General features: G+C 43.0%; 1 protein-coding gene across 1 annotated transcript in view; it reads left to right on the top strand.

Moving 5' to 3' along the window:
* The window catches only part of LOC146809262 (uncharacterized), a 270,600-nt gene that overhangs the window by 193,203 nt on the left and 61,687 nt on the right, over positions 1 to 15,710 (top strand). The window contains exons 75-81 of the mRNA XM_085614851.1: positions 688 to 1,249; positions 3,448 to 3,647; positions 5,474 to 5,866; positions 6,813 to 7,099; positions 8,900 to 9,177; positions 9,522 to 10,114; positions 12,471 to 13,038. Coding sequence (XP_085470977.1) covers positions 688 to 1,249; positions 3,448 to 3,647; positions 5,474 to 5,866; positions 6,813 to 7,099; positions 8,900 to 9,177; positions 9,522 to 10,114; positions 12,471 to 13,038 — 2,881 coding nt within the window. The remainder of the gene's footprint in view (positions 1 to 687; positions 1,250 to 3,447; positions 3,648 to 5,473; positions 5,867 to 6,812; positions 7,100 to 8,899; positions 9,178 to 9,521; positions 10,115 to 12,470; positions 13,039 to 15,710) is intronic.

The raw sequence follows: 15,710 nt of genomic DNA, 5'->3' as shown, positions 1-15,710 counted from the left end.
ACCTAAGAATAGGTCAGCTGCTTTAGACACAGTTCTTGTTTCTGGCTCCGATAGGTTTAGATATCTTTGCTCACGTTTGTGGTGAATTTCTCAGGACATTTTTATGTGGGTGTATTTTTTCCCCAACTACTTATATTGAGTATGCTTCCCTGCAATCTTTCTTTCTTTAGTTTATTTCCAGGCTTGTATAGCTTCGTTATGGTATGGTTTATCGAATTTAGAAACACCTGTTCTAGCGAGAGCACAGCTTAGGGTGCATTATATATGTAAAATAGATAACTGCCTGCTGGATTGCTGATGCGATCATCGCGGCAGAAATAGTTGTACAAGTGACTTGTAAAGACAATAATTCTATTTGGGGCAGGCTTATGTTGAGCTGTAAATGTTATCAATGTGCGGTTATGTTTATTGTGACGAGGATATCCATACCGCAGCAGAAACATGAGCATGTGGTGGTGAATCCTGGGGCAGGTGAAGGACTTAGCGATCAAAGCTTCAGTATCATAGAAATATCTCTTAGACACCTAAAAAACATGAAACAATTCACTTTTAGAAAAGACAAATCACAATCGTCCTATCTGGAGCAAAAAGATAGAAAATCGAAGTTAGTTGTTTGGTAATTTTCTTTATGGCCAGAGCAATCATCACCTTTAATAACGAGCCACTTCCTGTAACTTTCTCCATCAGATCAATGGAATCATTCAGACTCTGCCAGTGAATATCAACAGTGGAAGAATCGTCATCTTTAAAGGTGGCGACTACACGGTCCTCAAAACAGACTTCGGCCTGACAGTCAACTATGACATGGTCTACAGCGTCTTCGTTACACTTCCTGCTCGATTCCGAGGCCAAACCAGTGGTCTATGTGGGAACTTCAATGGGGTGGTGTCCGATGACTTTACCACCCGAAGTGGGACTGTCGTTACTAACGCCTTCACCTTTGGTACCAGCTGGGTTTCTGAAGTCAGCGGTGGCTGTGACCACGGCTGCTCAGGGGACTGCCCAGTCTGCAGTGCTGACAAGATGATGGCCTCCAAGAGAGCCTGTTGGATCATCCAAGACCCCAGAGGGCCCTTCTCCTCCTGTCACTCAAAGATCAACCCAGCTCACTACTACTCTGACTGCGTCTACGACCACTGCCTGACTGAAGGGAACAGCACAGTCCTGTGCCATGCCGTTCAAACCTACGCAGCCGCCTGCCAGGATTCCAACGTGACCATCCGCAGCTGGAGGAACAACTCCTTCTGTGGTGAGTAAAGGAGTTCTTCGTTTTCAGGGAGTGAATCAACTCTGCCAGAGAAAAAAAGAACAGGAAAACCTTTTAGGCAATAATGAAATTATGTGTGTGTTCAATGTACATTTGATTAATGCTTTATTGGTAAAACCTGTATGTAGAATGCCTCTGAATTCTAGCCAAAAATGGATGAGAAATTCACCACTTTGCTTATAAGCAGTCTGTGGTACAGGCCGGCGTCCATAACTCTAGTTTCACATATAGTGACAGCTTCAAATGCATATGTATGAAGCTACACACATTAGCACCATCTGAAATTGAAGATTTTTTTTTTACAGTACTTTCAATTTTGTCTTTCGAAACCTGGGCTAACATAGCGCCAAGAGGCCCTTCGTATTTTATGAGCCATTCTGTTTGCTCGGCTCTCTAACTTTCGGATGTGAATTCTGGAGTGTAGCAGCTGGTGCATTGGCACCGAGGCTCAGGGATTTGAAGGGCCTCATAGTGTGTTACATCTTCTACAAGTTTTTTTTTTAAAAAGGGACACGATCTATTGTTTTTTGTGTTTGCTTTTTACGACTGCCTGCCGGGGGGTCTGTATCTCTGTTTACCTATAACATGACGGGGAGTTAATTTGACAAGTGGTGCTTAGCAGTGTAGTAGAGCAATGGGGAACGGCTGAGAAAAAAACTGAGACAGATGATAGGAAGGCTAGAGAAGGAAAGAACGAGAAGTGATGGGAGCGTAACAAGAAAGGGTAGCATGAACAACAAGCATTTGCAACGCCAATGTGTCTTGACAATGGCAGAGCGATGAGCCTTTGGCATTGTTAATGTGAATGTTTTTTAGCTGTATGTTGACGGGCTTTGCCAATGATTGTTTATTTGTGTCTATATTCCCTGGAGTGCGCTTGTCAGACTTGTTTATTCACAAGGGAACCACTATGAATACGGCACATGATTGAGCCAGGGAAGTAACAGCGAATATCCAAGAAGCCAGTTACAGACGCAGCCAAAAGATAAAGGGCAAGACGAGCACCACGTCAAAAAGTGCTGATTATAAAAATATACTTATGGGAGGCAAGATGGTGAAAAGCAAAACGTTTCGTTGAGCCGAAATCAAAAATCCGCAGCTGAGCGTAATCTAGAAGATTAAGGTGCAAGATGACGCGGTGTGTGTTTGTAAATATAAATATTTGCTATCTAGACATTCGAGAGGCATTCGTTGAGCAACAACATCGGAGAGGCAGAGTCTTTGGTTCGACCGACTGTTGCTAGTAGAAACAGGAGTGCTGCATTTGTTTAACAGAATTTGGGCAGTGCGCTTGGGGAGGGATAAACACCTGACGAGGCATGACGTGTGCATGCCCTTGATAAATGAGGAGAAAAACAAAATGGAGCGACGATGGTGCCGAGGGTTCCATGGCCTAAAAGACTGGTGTATTGACTGGTTATGTGATAGGTAAACGCTGATGTCTTCTTTGGTTATGTGAAAGGTAAAGACTGGTGTCTGCACTGGTTATGTGATGGGTAAAGGCTGGTGTGTGCTTTGGTGACATGATAGGAAAAGACTGGTGTCTGCATTGGTCATGTGAAAAAGGATGGTGTTGACATAGGTCATGTGGTAGGTAAAGGCTAGTGTCTGCTTTGGTTACGTGATAGGTAAAGGCTGGTGTCTGCTGTGGTTATGTGATAGGTAAATATCGGTGTATGTATTGGTTACGTGATAGGTAAAGGCTGGTGTCTGCTTTGGTTATGTGATAAGTAAAAACTGGTGTATGCACAGCTTATGTGATAGGTAAAGACTGGTGTCTGCATTGGTCATGTGATAGGTAAAGACTAGTGTCTGCATTGGCTATATGATAAGTAAAGGTTGGTGTCTGCATTGCTCATGTGATAGGTAAGCGCTGGTGTATGTGTCGGTCATGTGATTGGTAAAGGTTGGTGTGTGCATTGCTCATGATATAGGTAAAGGTTGGTGTCTGCATTGGTCATGTGATAGGTAAAGGCGGTTGTCTGCATTGGTTATGTGATAGGTAAAGGTTGGTGTCTGCATTGCTCATGTGATAGGTAAACGTTGGTGTCTGCATTGGTCATGTGATAGGTTGTGCTTTTCGTCCTCTGAAACCAATAGTGTCTGTCATGCAGCATTTTTTGACTGCTAAGTTTGTTAGCGCATTCTAACAGACAATGTATTCCCTTTGCTTTCTGAAGGCATGGACTGCCCAACCAACAGCCACTATGAACTTTGCCACCGGAGGTGTCAGGACTCCTGTGTCTCCTCCTCTTTGCTCCCACACTGTGATGCCCGATGCTCTGAGGGCTGCGTCTGTGATGCTGGGTACCAGAGAAGCGGGGACAACTGCGTGAGAGCCGAGCAGTGCGGCTGTCAGCACGAGGGGATGTACTACAGCGTGAGTATAACTTCTTTAGCACTGGTAGTCGTCTCAGATGCCAATAGGAGTGACTGAGTGTGGGAGGCAGAACACCAGCTACCCAAGTTCATGCCACATACACTCCATGAAACCTCTTACTTCTCTCTACACAACCAACGCGGGGTCCTCCTGACTGGAACACCTGTAGCGCTCCATAAGACCTATTCTTTCAGTCATTCATTCATAGTTTATGCATGTGCCCTCAGTGTATAACAGATAGGACACGTTTCTATTTGAAACGCTCCTGCTGGTAGGGTGGAGTGGATCTGTATCTGTATCCAATGGCACTGCCTCTCACTTTCACAAACATGTTTACTTTATTACTTTATTTAAGCATTATTGTCTGCAGCTCCGGGCATCAACGTACCTAAATTTCCCTTCCTCTGCTTATTGGTCCAAACCCCAGGCGAGTCTGCATAAAGGGGCAGGGGGTAGTGCCCTAGAGGTAATCCCAAACTGGCACCTCCACCCTAAACTCGCAAGCCTGGGCAGCCTCTCACCTGAACAGGCTCCATCCTCTGGGCCTCTTCCTAGCCCAGCCGGTACTCAGACGTCTGCCTGGGCTCCAGCTTGCTTTTGGGGAGGGAACGTCCAATCAGCCAAGAAAAGTTAAAGAAAAATACTTTGCAGACATCATTCCGCCTTTCTTTGGCTAAAGATGGAGCCATTGTATCAACCAGTCATTCATCAGAGAGGCTGCTAGTACTCCTGAGGTGCGCCCTGTGTGCCCACATTGCAGAGGCTGTTGTGTCCTCCTTGTGCTACTTGCCCCATTTGTCGCCCACACTAAACCACTTGCTTGGGTGCTTGTTCTTTGTATCTGCATCTATCCGGCTTCATCCATTAATTCATCCAAGCTACAGAAATACTCGTATAAACAAATAATATCGTTTGCTACCTTTTGTAAAATATTGTTATTAATATGCTAGGTGAAATTAGTAATTATATATCTGATTTATTTATAGTACTTTAGAGGGCTCTTGTGAACAGTATATTTTGATGCAGATGAATAATTTCAAATTTCATATGTAGCATTGTCTGTCTGTTGTCTGTCTGTCTGTCTGTCTGTCTGTGTATCTATCTATCTATCTATCTATCTATCTATCTATCTATCTATCTATCTATCTATCTATCTATCTATCTATCTATCTATCTATCTATCTATCATCTGTCTGTCTATCTATCTATCTATCTATCTATCTATCTATCTATCTATCTATCTATCTATCTATCTATCTATCTATCTGTCTGTCTGTCTGTCTGTCTGTCTGTCTGTCTATCTATCTATCTATCTATCTATCTATCTATCTATCTATCTATCTATCTATATCTGTCTGTCTGTCTATCTATCTATCTATCTATCTATCTATCTATCTATCTATCTATCTATCTATCTATCTATCTATCTATCTATCTATCTATCTATCTATCTATCTATCTATCTGTCTGTCTGTCTGTCTGTCTATCTGTCTGTCTGTCTGTCTATCTATCTATCTATCTATCTATCTATCTATCTATCTATCTATCTATCTATCTATCTATCTATCTATCTATCTATCTATCTATCTGTCAGTCATCTGTCTGTCTATCTATCACCCTCCAATCTCTGCTTCTCTTCTTTTTACATGTCTTATCCATGAATGTCTGTCCTGTCCTGTAACTCTGGCCTATACTATCTTTGTGTTCTTATGTCTGAGGATGTCGTGTCTTGCCTGTCTCTTTCCTCTCTGTTACATGTTATCCATGCATGGAATTACTCTGTCTTCAGTTTCCTCTCCATATAAACCCCTTCCTCTGTCTCCCAGGTTGGAGAATACATCTGGCTCTCTGACTGCTCCAAGAGGTGCCGCTGTGACTCCACTGGTAACCTCCGCTGTGCTAGCAGCAGTTGTGCCCAGCAACAGGAGTGTGCAGTGAAGAATGGGAAGCTAGGGTGCCAGAGCCCTTGGGCAATCTGCACGGTGACGGGAGACCCACACTACCACACCTTTGATGGCACTGTAGCCAATTTCATGGGAACCTGTGCCTACGAGATCAGCCAGGGCTCAATCGCTCCTTCAGGATTCTCCTACCGGGTGGTGGCAGAGAACAGACGCTACCAGAACCCCAAAGTGTCTTTTGTGTACCGCGTCACCGTCTGGCTGAGCAGCTCTGATGGGAACACCACGCTGGTCTTTGAACAAGGAAAAGTTCCTCTGGTGAGATTAACAATTTGTCTGTATTATCAATTATTCACGTTTCCTTACTAATCATGTCCACCTGATTCACTGTTTAAAAGCTCCCTCCCCAGATGCAAGAGCTTCACAGCATAATTCGACCACATTTTTGAAGAAAAGTGTGTTTTTTTGGTGTGTAACAATCCAACGTTTAAAATGGACATAGGAAAATAGACTTACACATCAGTCAAGGCCAAAGCAAACATTACTCATAATATCGTTATTGGAAATATGTATTATAATTATTTAAGTTTGTGTCACAATCACTTAAAACAGGCAAATGCAGCCTCTGGAAGACACTTTTTAAACATTTGATTCCATATTTGCGTTGAGAATGATATGGATGCAGAAAAGTGTGCTCCAGTGCAGTACTGTAAGATTCGTGTTTTTACAATCATATTCTTTGTTCTTATACAGTTAGATAAGATTATAAAAATTGGGGTTTTGATTACTTTGATTAAATGTACTAGCAATCTTCTTCGATATTGACTTATTTCAGGTAGCTCCAAAAAGGCATCATGGCATACCAAATGTCAATTTGCAGTTTAATCGACAGGAATCCTGTCTTAGTGTACCGTGAGTTCTGGTAACCGCTGCCATGTGCTCTCACTATGCACAGTGAGTGCATAACTAGTGTCATCTTTCAGAGGGACCAGAAGAAACTATCGATCTCTTGTTATTGATTCCAAAACTCCTCGCAGTCTTTTCAGTGTTCAATTCAGAAGCTGTTTTTAGAAAAGTCGTGAGTCGGCACTTTAATGAGTTAACCAAGAAATATTTGAGGCCACCTGCCATTAATTGACTCTAATTACCTACTACATGATATTTTGCCAGCAGACTGCGGTAGTTACAACGCGATTGATTCACATTTGGCTCTTGTTGCTTTTAAAAATCGTTCTCAGTCAAAGGGATATTTTATGTCTTTCAGATGAATGGAGTCAAGACCAGACTCCCAGCCGTGATGGGATCTCTTGGAAGCGTCACAGCGGCCAAGAGCGCCATCTCTGTGGACACAGCCTTCGGGGTCCGCATCCAGTACAACGGGGTAAACACAGTCACAGTACAAGTTGGGCCCCAGTACAAGAACCAAGTGCGGGGGATGTGTGGCAACTACAACGGAAACCCCAAGGACGACAAGGCGAAGCCGGATGGAACTCTTGCGCGCAGCGATGCAGAGTTTGGGAACTCCTGGAAAGCAGACATCGATTCAGCAGGGTAAGTGATTTTTCATCGTATTAAACTGGAAATCAGAAACCTCAAAAGAGCATACTGAAGGTTATGGGAGAGCACGAATAATATGTACCTTAAGGCTTACACCTGGATTTATTTGGGGCAGAGTGGTCGTTCATGAATCATGATATACTGCCTCTAGGGCATATATGATAATTAGAAGTGATGTTTAAAAGGAATCCCATATACCCCGATATGGCTAAATGAATGTACTATGAACAGTATATCAGTGCATAAATAACATCTGTGTCTTGACCAAAATGCAGGATTGCTCGCCCATAAGTCACTCTTAACTCATGCATTCTGTAAGTTTGATTTACATCTTCACAGCGAAGATATGCCCACAGGTGCTGCTTTTTTGCCTGATTATGGTGGCGATTCTACTTCGGGCTCTGCCATCAGAAATAAGTGTAGTAATCTTAAAATCGGAGAACAATTGTTCTGACTCAATCGAGGCTGCACCAAGACTTATTTAAGTGTGTTTTTTCACATCAGAACTCTAACGGGAACTTGGACTCGTTGCCTTAAATGGTGCTGGGGCGGCTAGCAAATTGGCACTGATGAGCAAAGTTCTGATACAGAACAGGAACTCTGGTACTTACAGAGCAAAGGAATCACAGCTGTCAGCACGCGACGGGCACGGATAGGTACCATGATAGGAATGCCTAGCAATACTAAGAAATAGCAGCGCCCTCTATTTACACGCACACTAGGCACACTATCCACAGGCAATGGCTTGACTGGTGCCACTCTCCTTTAGTGGGAAACAAGTAGAGTGACATATGTTTACAGCTAACGAGTAGTACATTTTACACTGTGCTGAGGAAGATGTTGTCAAGAACTCGTTCTTACCACAATAGACGTGATGTTGTGGTTCAGCCAGAGACAAACGATAATAATATTTTTTAAACCACTATATGAGAACTACATGTTTTCACTGTCATCATTTTCATAATCATTTGTGGCTACCAATAACCTCTGCACAGCCGGTATTGGTACCTGAAACTTGGTTGGCAGACTATAGACTTGTCATCTGGTTAGTTGAGTAACTTATGCGAAACCTGGAGATGAGCGAATCTGTAGAACAATGACCAGTGCACCGAAGAGTCATTCCAGGGAGCGGGGTGTCCGTTCATGGGAAGCCATTAGCGCATTTTCTATGTAACTATCACCAAGGGACAGCTCAGCAGTCCCTATTACCAGATGTCACCAGAAGCCAGCTGGCATCATGCTGGGGTATAGCTGCTGCTGCACCCCAGCGCTAGACATAAACTACCACCAGGCAGGCGACAGGAAAAGGGGTTAGTAAAGGTACCTTCTCGATTGCAGGAAAGGTGACCCAGTTTGTATTCTCCCCTTTCTTGGGGTACACCAAGAGTGTCTGTACGGAACATTAGATGTGTAGTCTGAGGATAAATTACACCAGAGAAAACATGGTGAGGAAAGTACAGCTGGGATTGCATGGTGGAAGCGGTCATGCTTATTGAGCACAATACTCTAACCTGCCCTGTCTTTCAGTCGGAGGGTCACACTGCTGCCTCACTTTGGTGTTAGATCGGCACATCTGCAGTATGTTTTAATGAAACTGTAGATTTCTCTGTTGTAGTTTAAAAAACGTCTAAGCTTGAGAAGTCAGCCATAAAAAAGAACAGTCCCTTCTTGTGACTTTTTAAACATTGTTCTTCTTAAGCGAAGCGGAGCAGCAACTCTTATTGTATTTAGCACACATTGAGTTTATATTTATTTTTCTGTAGAACTAACAAAATGTCTGGAATTCTTATTTAGGTGTGCGGATGATACAGGTGTGACCAGCTCCAACAACACCACCTGCACTAATCTGGAAGCCATCGAGGCGCAGTGCAGGATCATCACCCGCCCATCAGGCCCCTTCGATGAGTGCCAGTGGCACGAGGACGCGAAACCATTTGTGGCCTCTTGTGTGTATGATCTCTGCTTCTACGGCACCAACAAGGGGATGCTCTGCACAGCTGTCCAGGCCTACGAGGAGGTCTGTAACCTTCACAGCTTGGTGATTCCAGACTGGAGGGCGGAGCTGCAATGTGGTAAGTCAACAGCCCTCAGCCACAGCTTTAGATATGCTTTAGCTATCTGGCATATCATGTGCCAGTCATTCCTTTCTCAGTAGTAGCAAGGATAAACAGATAAATAGTGAGCAATATCAGCTAATGTTGCTAAACTGTAATGTGTGTTTCAAATGTTTGTTTCAATTCTATACAGAATTCGAATTTGTGTTCCTCAGAAGCATTTGAATCTCAGCCATTTTTGAAAATTTTGGTAAAGAAAAATTGAATTCAGCAGTATGCAATGCATTGCTCTTGATTTACTGCACGCCCAGTGCTTAAAACAGTAACAATGACATTATTTTACCCACTTTTATTCTCCACAGATGACAACTGCCCTGAGAACAGCCACTATGAACTGTTCGGCACTGGCTGCCCAACCACCTGCCGCAACCTTCATCAAACTGTCGCATGCGCCGCCGAGAGCGTGGACGGATGCTTCTGTGATGAAGGGTTTGCTCTTCACTCTGGTCTCTGTGTTCCTGAAAGTCAGTGTGGCTGCACCATGGATGGCGTCTACTACAACCTGGGAGATGAGGTCTTCCTAACAGATACCTGTAGCCAGAAATGCACCTGTAATGCACAAGAGATGGTGTGTGAAGCACACACATGTGCCGCTCTCGAAGAATGTAAAGTTGTGAGCGAAATCAGGAAGTGCTACCCTGTAAACAGCGGAATCTGCTGGGCCTCTGGTGACCTTCACTATCGCACCTTTGATAGAGTGGCTTTTGACTATCAGGGAACCTGCAGGTACACCCTCAGCAAGTCCAGCTCACAGACAGGCTCTCTCAATGACTTCAGCATCATGGTGCAGAATGAGCACCGATCATCACCTTTGGTGGCCTGGACACGAAAAGTGGAAGTAAATGTCTATGGAGAGCAGATTTCTATAGCAAGTGGAGAATTTGGCATAGTTGAGGTAAGATGATATTTGTTTAGGTGATGTTATTTGTTCTTCTCAGCAAACTAACTTGATGACTCTTTCTTAATCTTAGATCCAAGCAACTATTAGGAAACCATTTAAGACCAATAGCAAGAATGGAGGATATTGTGATTTGTAAATTGCTCCTCAGGTGGCACTAGTTATCAGACACTTTCAACACAATGAGAAAGACATCTAATGAACTGATATCTAGGCCTGGTCACTGTGCCAGTCACCAGCAAGCAGGCTAGAAAGCAATTGTCACCTTTATGAGCAATAAAAGCACATGGTCACGGTCCTGCACATTTGCCCATTGCAGAATGCCATTAGGGAACATGCTGGGTGCTTAACGAACATATCTGGACGTATGTACATTTATGAACTTCTCAGCAAGTCTTCAGTGACCACAACAGTGACATCTTTTTTGCATAGTAAACAGCATCTTAAGCACCTTTAAGTGGAACATTGAATTAGAAATATGAGAATAATAAAAAACACTTCACAGTATTTGCAGCTATGGTCAGCCAGAGCATAAACTAAGAACATGGCACCTGAGCAAACAAATAACCACTATCCACCACTCATTCATAGGTATGCTCCTTTATTGTCAGATACGGCCTTTTCCTGACTAAATTTCTGCAAATGCTTCTAACTTATCACCATATGTAGACAACAATAGGAAAGATTCTCTGTTGACTGTTAAGCTTTATTGCTAGTCGTTTATAATGAAGTGTGAGCCTGGCCTTGCTGATGATTCTGAACATCGGATAGTGATCATCAGACATGGCCATGGGCCACGTTAGACGCTTCCTTCATGTCACACACGAGGAGGATTTGTAAGGGGGAAGGACTTGAGCTTCCACCATGAACTATTGCTTGAAGCAGTAATTTGAAAAGCAAATTATTTTTCCAGCAATTGTGGAAGTACCCTGCAAGATCTTTCACACATAAAGTGTAGATATCTAGGGACGTTTTTAAGAAGCTATAGAATAGTCTTACAAATATAAATAATGCCACAGAACAAGATTGTCCAATATGTTCCCCAAATGCTGGATATAAACTAAAGGAATGGAAGCTAAAACAATAGTTTAAATACACTTTTTGGACAACTGATCACACAGCTGGAATATTCCCCAGAAATGTGTAATTTTTTAATACAGATTTTTCCAAACAGATCGGTATATATTTTTTTAATTGCCTCCACAATATCTCAATTAGAATGATTATTTTTGCCCACTGATTAAATGAAGCAATATCCCTTTTAGGCTTGATCAGGCTCTGAAGTCGATAATGATCTTTAGATTAGCTCTAGAAAACTACTCCATAAATTAACTTAACATAGGTCATCATGATCATAGTGACCTTTCTTCACCCAAACTTCTTCATCCAAATGTAGATTGTGCTAAGATAATCAATTAAAATGAGGTGTCACAGAAGACTTGAAACAGCTGACAAAATGTGCATACGTCTCAGTAGTGGAAGCTGGCATGTAGGATTTACCATAAATATCCACATTTGTAAAGCGCGAACACTCACCCGTAAGGGTCTCTAGGCGCTGGGGGCCGTCGGGAAGATTAAGCAAGCTATTGCCCAGAGTCACATGGTGCTGGGGTAACCTGCCGCCGGCGATCGAACCGTGATCCCCAGATTCCGGAGTCAGTCGCCCTGGCTGCGGCGCCACACCTCTTCCCATAAAGAACAAATCTGTGAGGAAAGACACACAGTCAAGGAACAGAGACAAAGTGAACTCATATAACTGAGGTAATAAGGTTCATGATTATAATAAGGTTCATGATTACCTTTGACAATGGAACATATTTTTCAGATTAACAAACAATATTTGCTGAGTAACTGACAAAGATAACGGTGAAACAGAAAACACATGCATAAAGTGTAGGTACAGGTTACCTCAGTGACTCAACCCTTTGGGCCACTTTAATATACCTTCATGTATGCCACTCCCCTGAGAGAAACCCAATAATACTCTCCTTTAATCTGTAATGTAGGACATTGAAATCACCACTCAAGTTATCAACAACATAACTTTCTAGTGTACATCTGAATATTGGAGATAGGCTAAAAGGTGAAAAGGTGCAGAGCCACAATGGTACATGAAAAATATGTAAGGATGAAAGAGGAACAATACTTAAAGTAAACAAAATCGTAAAAAATAGAAAGAAAATAGCATGCTGTAAATTTAGAAAACGTTAATTTTAGTATGTCTAGCATGATTAGGGCATTGGTAATAGTATTTTTAGGCTAACATAAAATCACCCATGTAGAAGGAGTGTGTAATTGAAACCACTGAAACATAATCATATATTTTGATTTAATTTTTTTAAATTTATTTCAGATGAATGGCTCTGAGTGTAATCTCCCAATTTCCAGTCAATCTGGGAAGATCCAGGTCTATTACAGCGGCTCCTCTGCAGTCGTCCAGACAGACTTTGGCCTTTTGGTGTCCTTCGACTGGATGCATCACGTAGCTGTGCAGGTGCCTGCAGAATACTCAGGATCCCTTGCTGGCCTTTGTGGAAACTTCAATGGGAACAACAGTGATGACTTTAGGGTTCCTGATGGATCTCTGGTGGAGAGTGTGGTCACCTTTGGAAACAGCTGGAAGGAAGATGGCGAAGACTCTCCTTTCAATTGCATAGACACTGACAATCCACCAGTGTGTGGTGAGGATATGGTATCTCAATTCAGCAACCGGAATTACTGTGGAATCATGAAAGATCCAATGGGTCCTTTTAACAACAGCATCAATCCTGACACTGAGGTCTACTTCAAGAACTGTGTTTATGACATGTGTGGAACTGATGGTGACCATCAGGCCCTCTGTGGAATTGTGAAAAATTATGCCTACCATTGCCAGAGTCATGGTATTGCCATCCGGCCATGGAGGAGCATTCTAGGTTGTGGTAAGTAGGTTTATTATCCACATATTCAGTACGTTGGTAGTCCTGCCTACTCGACAACTTTTATGAACAACAGCAACAGTGGAGTTTCAGATGGAGTTACATTTTCACAGATTACAGCTATGCAATTTGCACATTCATCATAAAAGATTTACATCCAAACACAAAATCATCTTTCCCCAGAATAATGATATGAACCAATTGAGAAGCCAATGCAATTTACTTTGTCACTGTGACTTAGAACATAGCTAGGAACATTTCAAATTTCTACAACCAAAAAACAGGCAGCTCTGAACGCAACAGTTCTGTTATGCCCTGCATAGTAATTTCATAACTTGCAGTTTCCCTGTTCTCCTGCTGTTCAGCCACAGTGTGTGTTTGGAGTAGAATGTTGAGAATGCTGTGATGCATAGAACGTTGGGAGTCTGGCTGGGTGACAGATGACAGTTACAGATGGGCTGAGCAGCAGGCAGGCTGCTCCTGGTGGGGTTTGGATACAGGTTTTATACTACTGGGTTAGATACTACCAAGGTCTGACTACTGGGCTAACCTACAATACCTTAACTTGTTACCTGTACTACCTGTTGGATGTACCAGTAAACCAACTTGCTGTACTACTGGAATAAAGGTACAAAAGATCTTACATGGCTGACAGCGTCTACTTCATGTGAGAGTACAACATTATTTTGGCGACGAGCGAGAGTTGGAAACGTACTCACTGCCCTGGTAGATGGTACAGTAACAAGAAGAAGTAAGTAGAAGAAATTTCTAACAGCGCAACTAAAGAAGTAACTTAAGATGTCACTAGCAACAGAAGAAAGTGGCACAGCACTCTTCGCAACCCCACCAGTGTCCTGTACATCGGACAGCCCAAGCAACAGAGTGCTGTACAGCGTGGTTGTGTGTACATCCACAAGTTCTGCGCCTAAAGGGAAAGTTAATGGCTTGGAAGTATATGTCTACAAGTACCTTGGCGCAGCAAAGATCAAGACAAACGTGGACTGCTTTTTAACGCCATATTTTGATGATGCCTGGTGTTGGCGCTACTTTGGAGGTGCATAAAGGCTGTCTTTGAATCTACAGTTTGCTTTGGATACAGCGCAAGTCAAGTCCTACATGGGAGGTGGTTTGGTTGTGCCTGAAAAAACGTTTTACATGCCTCATTGATCTACAAGCGTGGAGTGTCCACACGAAGGAGAGTAAGTGATATGCTTTATCATTTACATGTCATTCACAAGTACGTGTTTCTCTTTGGGAGCGGCTAAAAGCATGGAGCGGCTGGTGAGACTTATTTTCCTTTCTTTGTTATGGTTTTTGGAAGCCGTCCTGAGGCCTTAAAGTCGCGGTGATTCCCAACCGCCTATTTAAGTTTCGAATTCAAACGTTGCACGAGCTCAGTGTAGCGCGTGAAGACCTACCTCCATGAAGACGCTCGCGGCTCCGTGTGGTTCTCTGTGACGTCTTCCGGAGTCTGCACTGCTTGTTATTAGCAGCTTGGCACTGCGTGCCGTGAGCCACTCGACGCGGCGTGTAAAAACGTGCCGCCATTTTGTCTCATGAACCATAGACTGCCAACCACGTAATTGTCATATGAGATGCGAGCCTTTTCGCCAACCACGTTTTTTTTTTGCCAGCCGAGTGTTTCTCCACGAGCCCAGTTCAATAAAGTTTTTGTAGCAGGAAGATGATCGAGTTGGTCGTTTCAACTCTTTTGTGCTGGTTGTTTGAATCATCAATCAGGACAGATGGACCCGTTTGTTACACCGGCGGTGAGTGGAAGTTTTGATTCCTTCATTAGTGAAAGTATCCGGTGTCGGTGTCAAGTTGAACATGTGGACAGTTGAATTCAGAGATTGTTCCTGCTACAGGACATTGGTGCTGATCTTTATGGTGTCGCTGTTTGGAGAGTCGGTGTTTTTATAACACGAACGTTTTCGGGTGAGAGATCGCTCACCGGTGTGACACAGTTTTAGGATGTATTCCATTTTGTGTACTTGAAAGTTTTATCGAATGTAATTTAGTGTTGTGATATGCCACAATTTTCGCTTCCCTGTATATGGGTGGGACATATAATGTCGGGGTGGTAATCACAGGTTTGTCCCTAGTTTTGGGATGTGTTTAGTTTACGCTCACTGCATAGTTACAGTACCCTTAGTTTAGGGATGCCCATTTAGTGTTGTTATTGGGCTGAAGTTACATGTATGCCAGGTTTAGTAGTGTGTGTAAAGTTGAGGTGTCTTGTCCTCAGTGGTTCAAATTCCACAGGTTGCCCTCTTAGTGTCTTTAGTGGGCTGTGTTTACACGTTCCCTTATATTAGGGATGCGTATGGGTTTGGTTCTATTTCCTTCCCATTTAGAGTTTTTATGAACCCCTGCTCTGGGGTGGGTATGTGGTCTTTTTACACATTAAGCGCTACACGCGGCCTTTTTATTGAGGCGAGTTGGTGGGTGGTTGTCCTACTCACAGTTCCCATATTATAGGGATGGTCATGGTCTGGGTACGAGCCCCTTTCCATAGTGCGTAACACGCAGCCTTTACTAAGGTGAGTTATGGGTGTTGTTCCCATTAAAGGTTTAGAGATTTGTTTCTTATGGTAACCCGGACGCGGGTCATGTTTTCTTGGTTTCCACCAGTTAACATAACATTTTACCCTCTCTGGGTTGGTTTAGATTTA

The sequence above is a fragment of the Triturus cristatus genome, chromosome 7, assembly GCF_964204655.1.
Source record: "Triturus cristatus chromosome 7, aTriCri1.1, whole genome shotgun sequence".
In the NCBI taxonomy this organism is placed as follows: domain Eukaryota; kingdom Metazoa; phylum Chordata; class Amphibia; order Caudata; family Salamandridae; genus Triturus; species Triturus cristatus.
The sequence above is the reverse complement of the archived record's forward strand: the minus strand, read 5'-3'. Positions and strand labels throughout refer to the sequence as shown.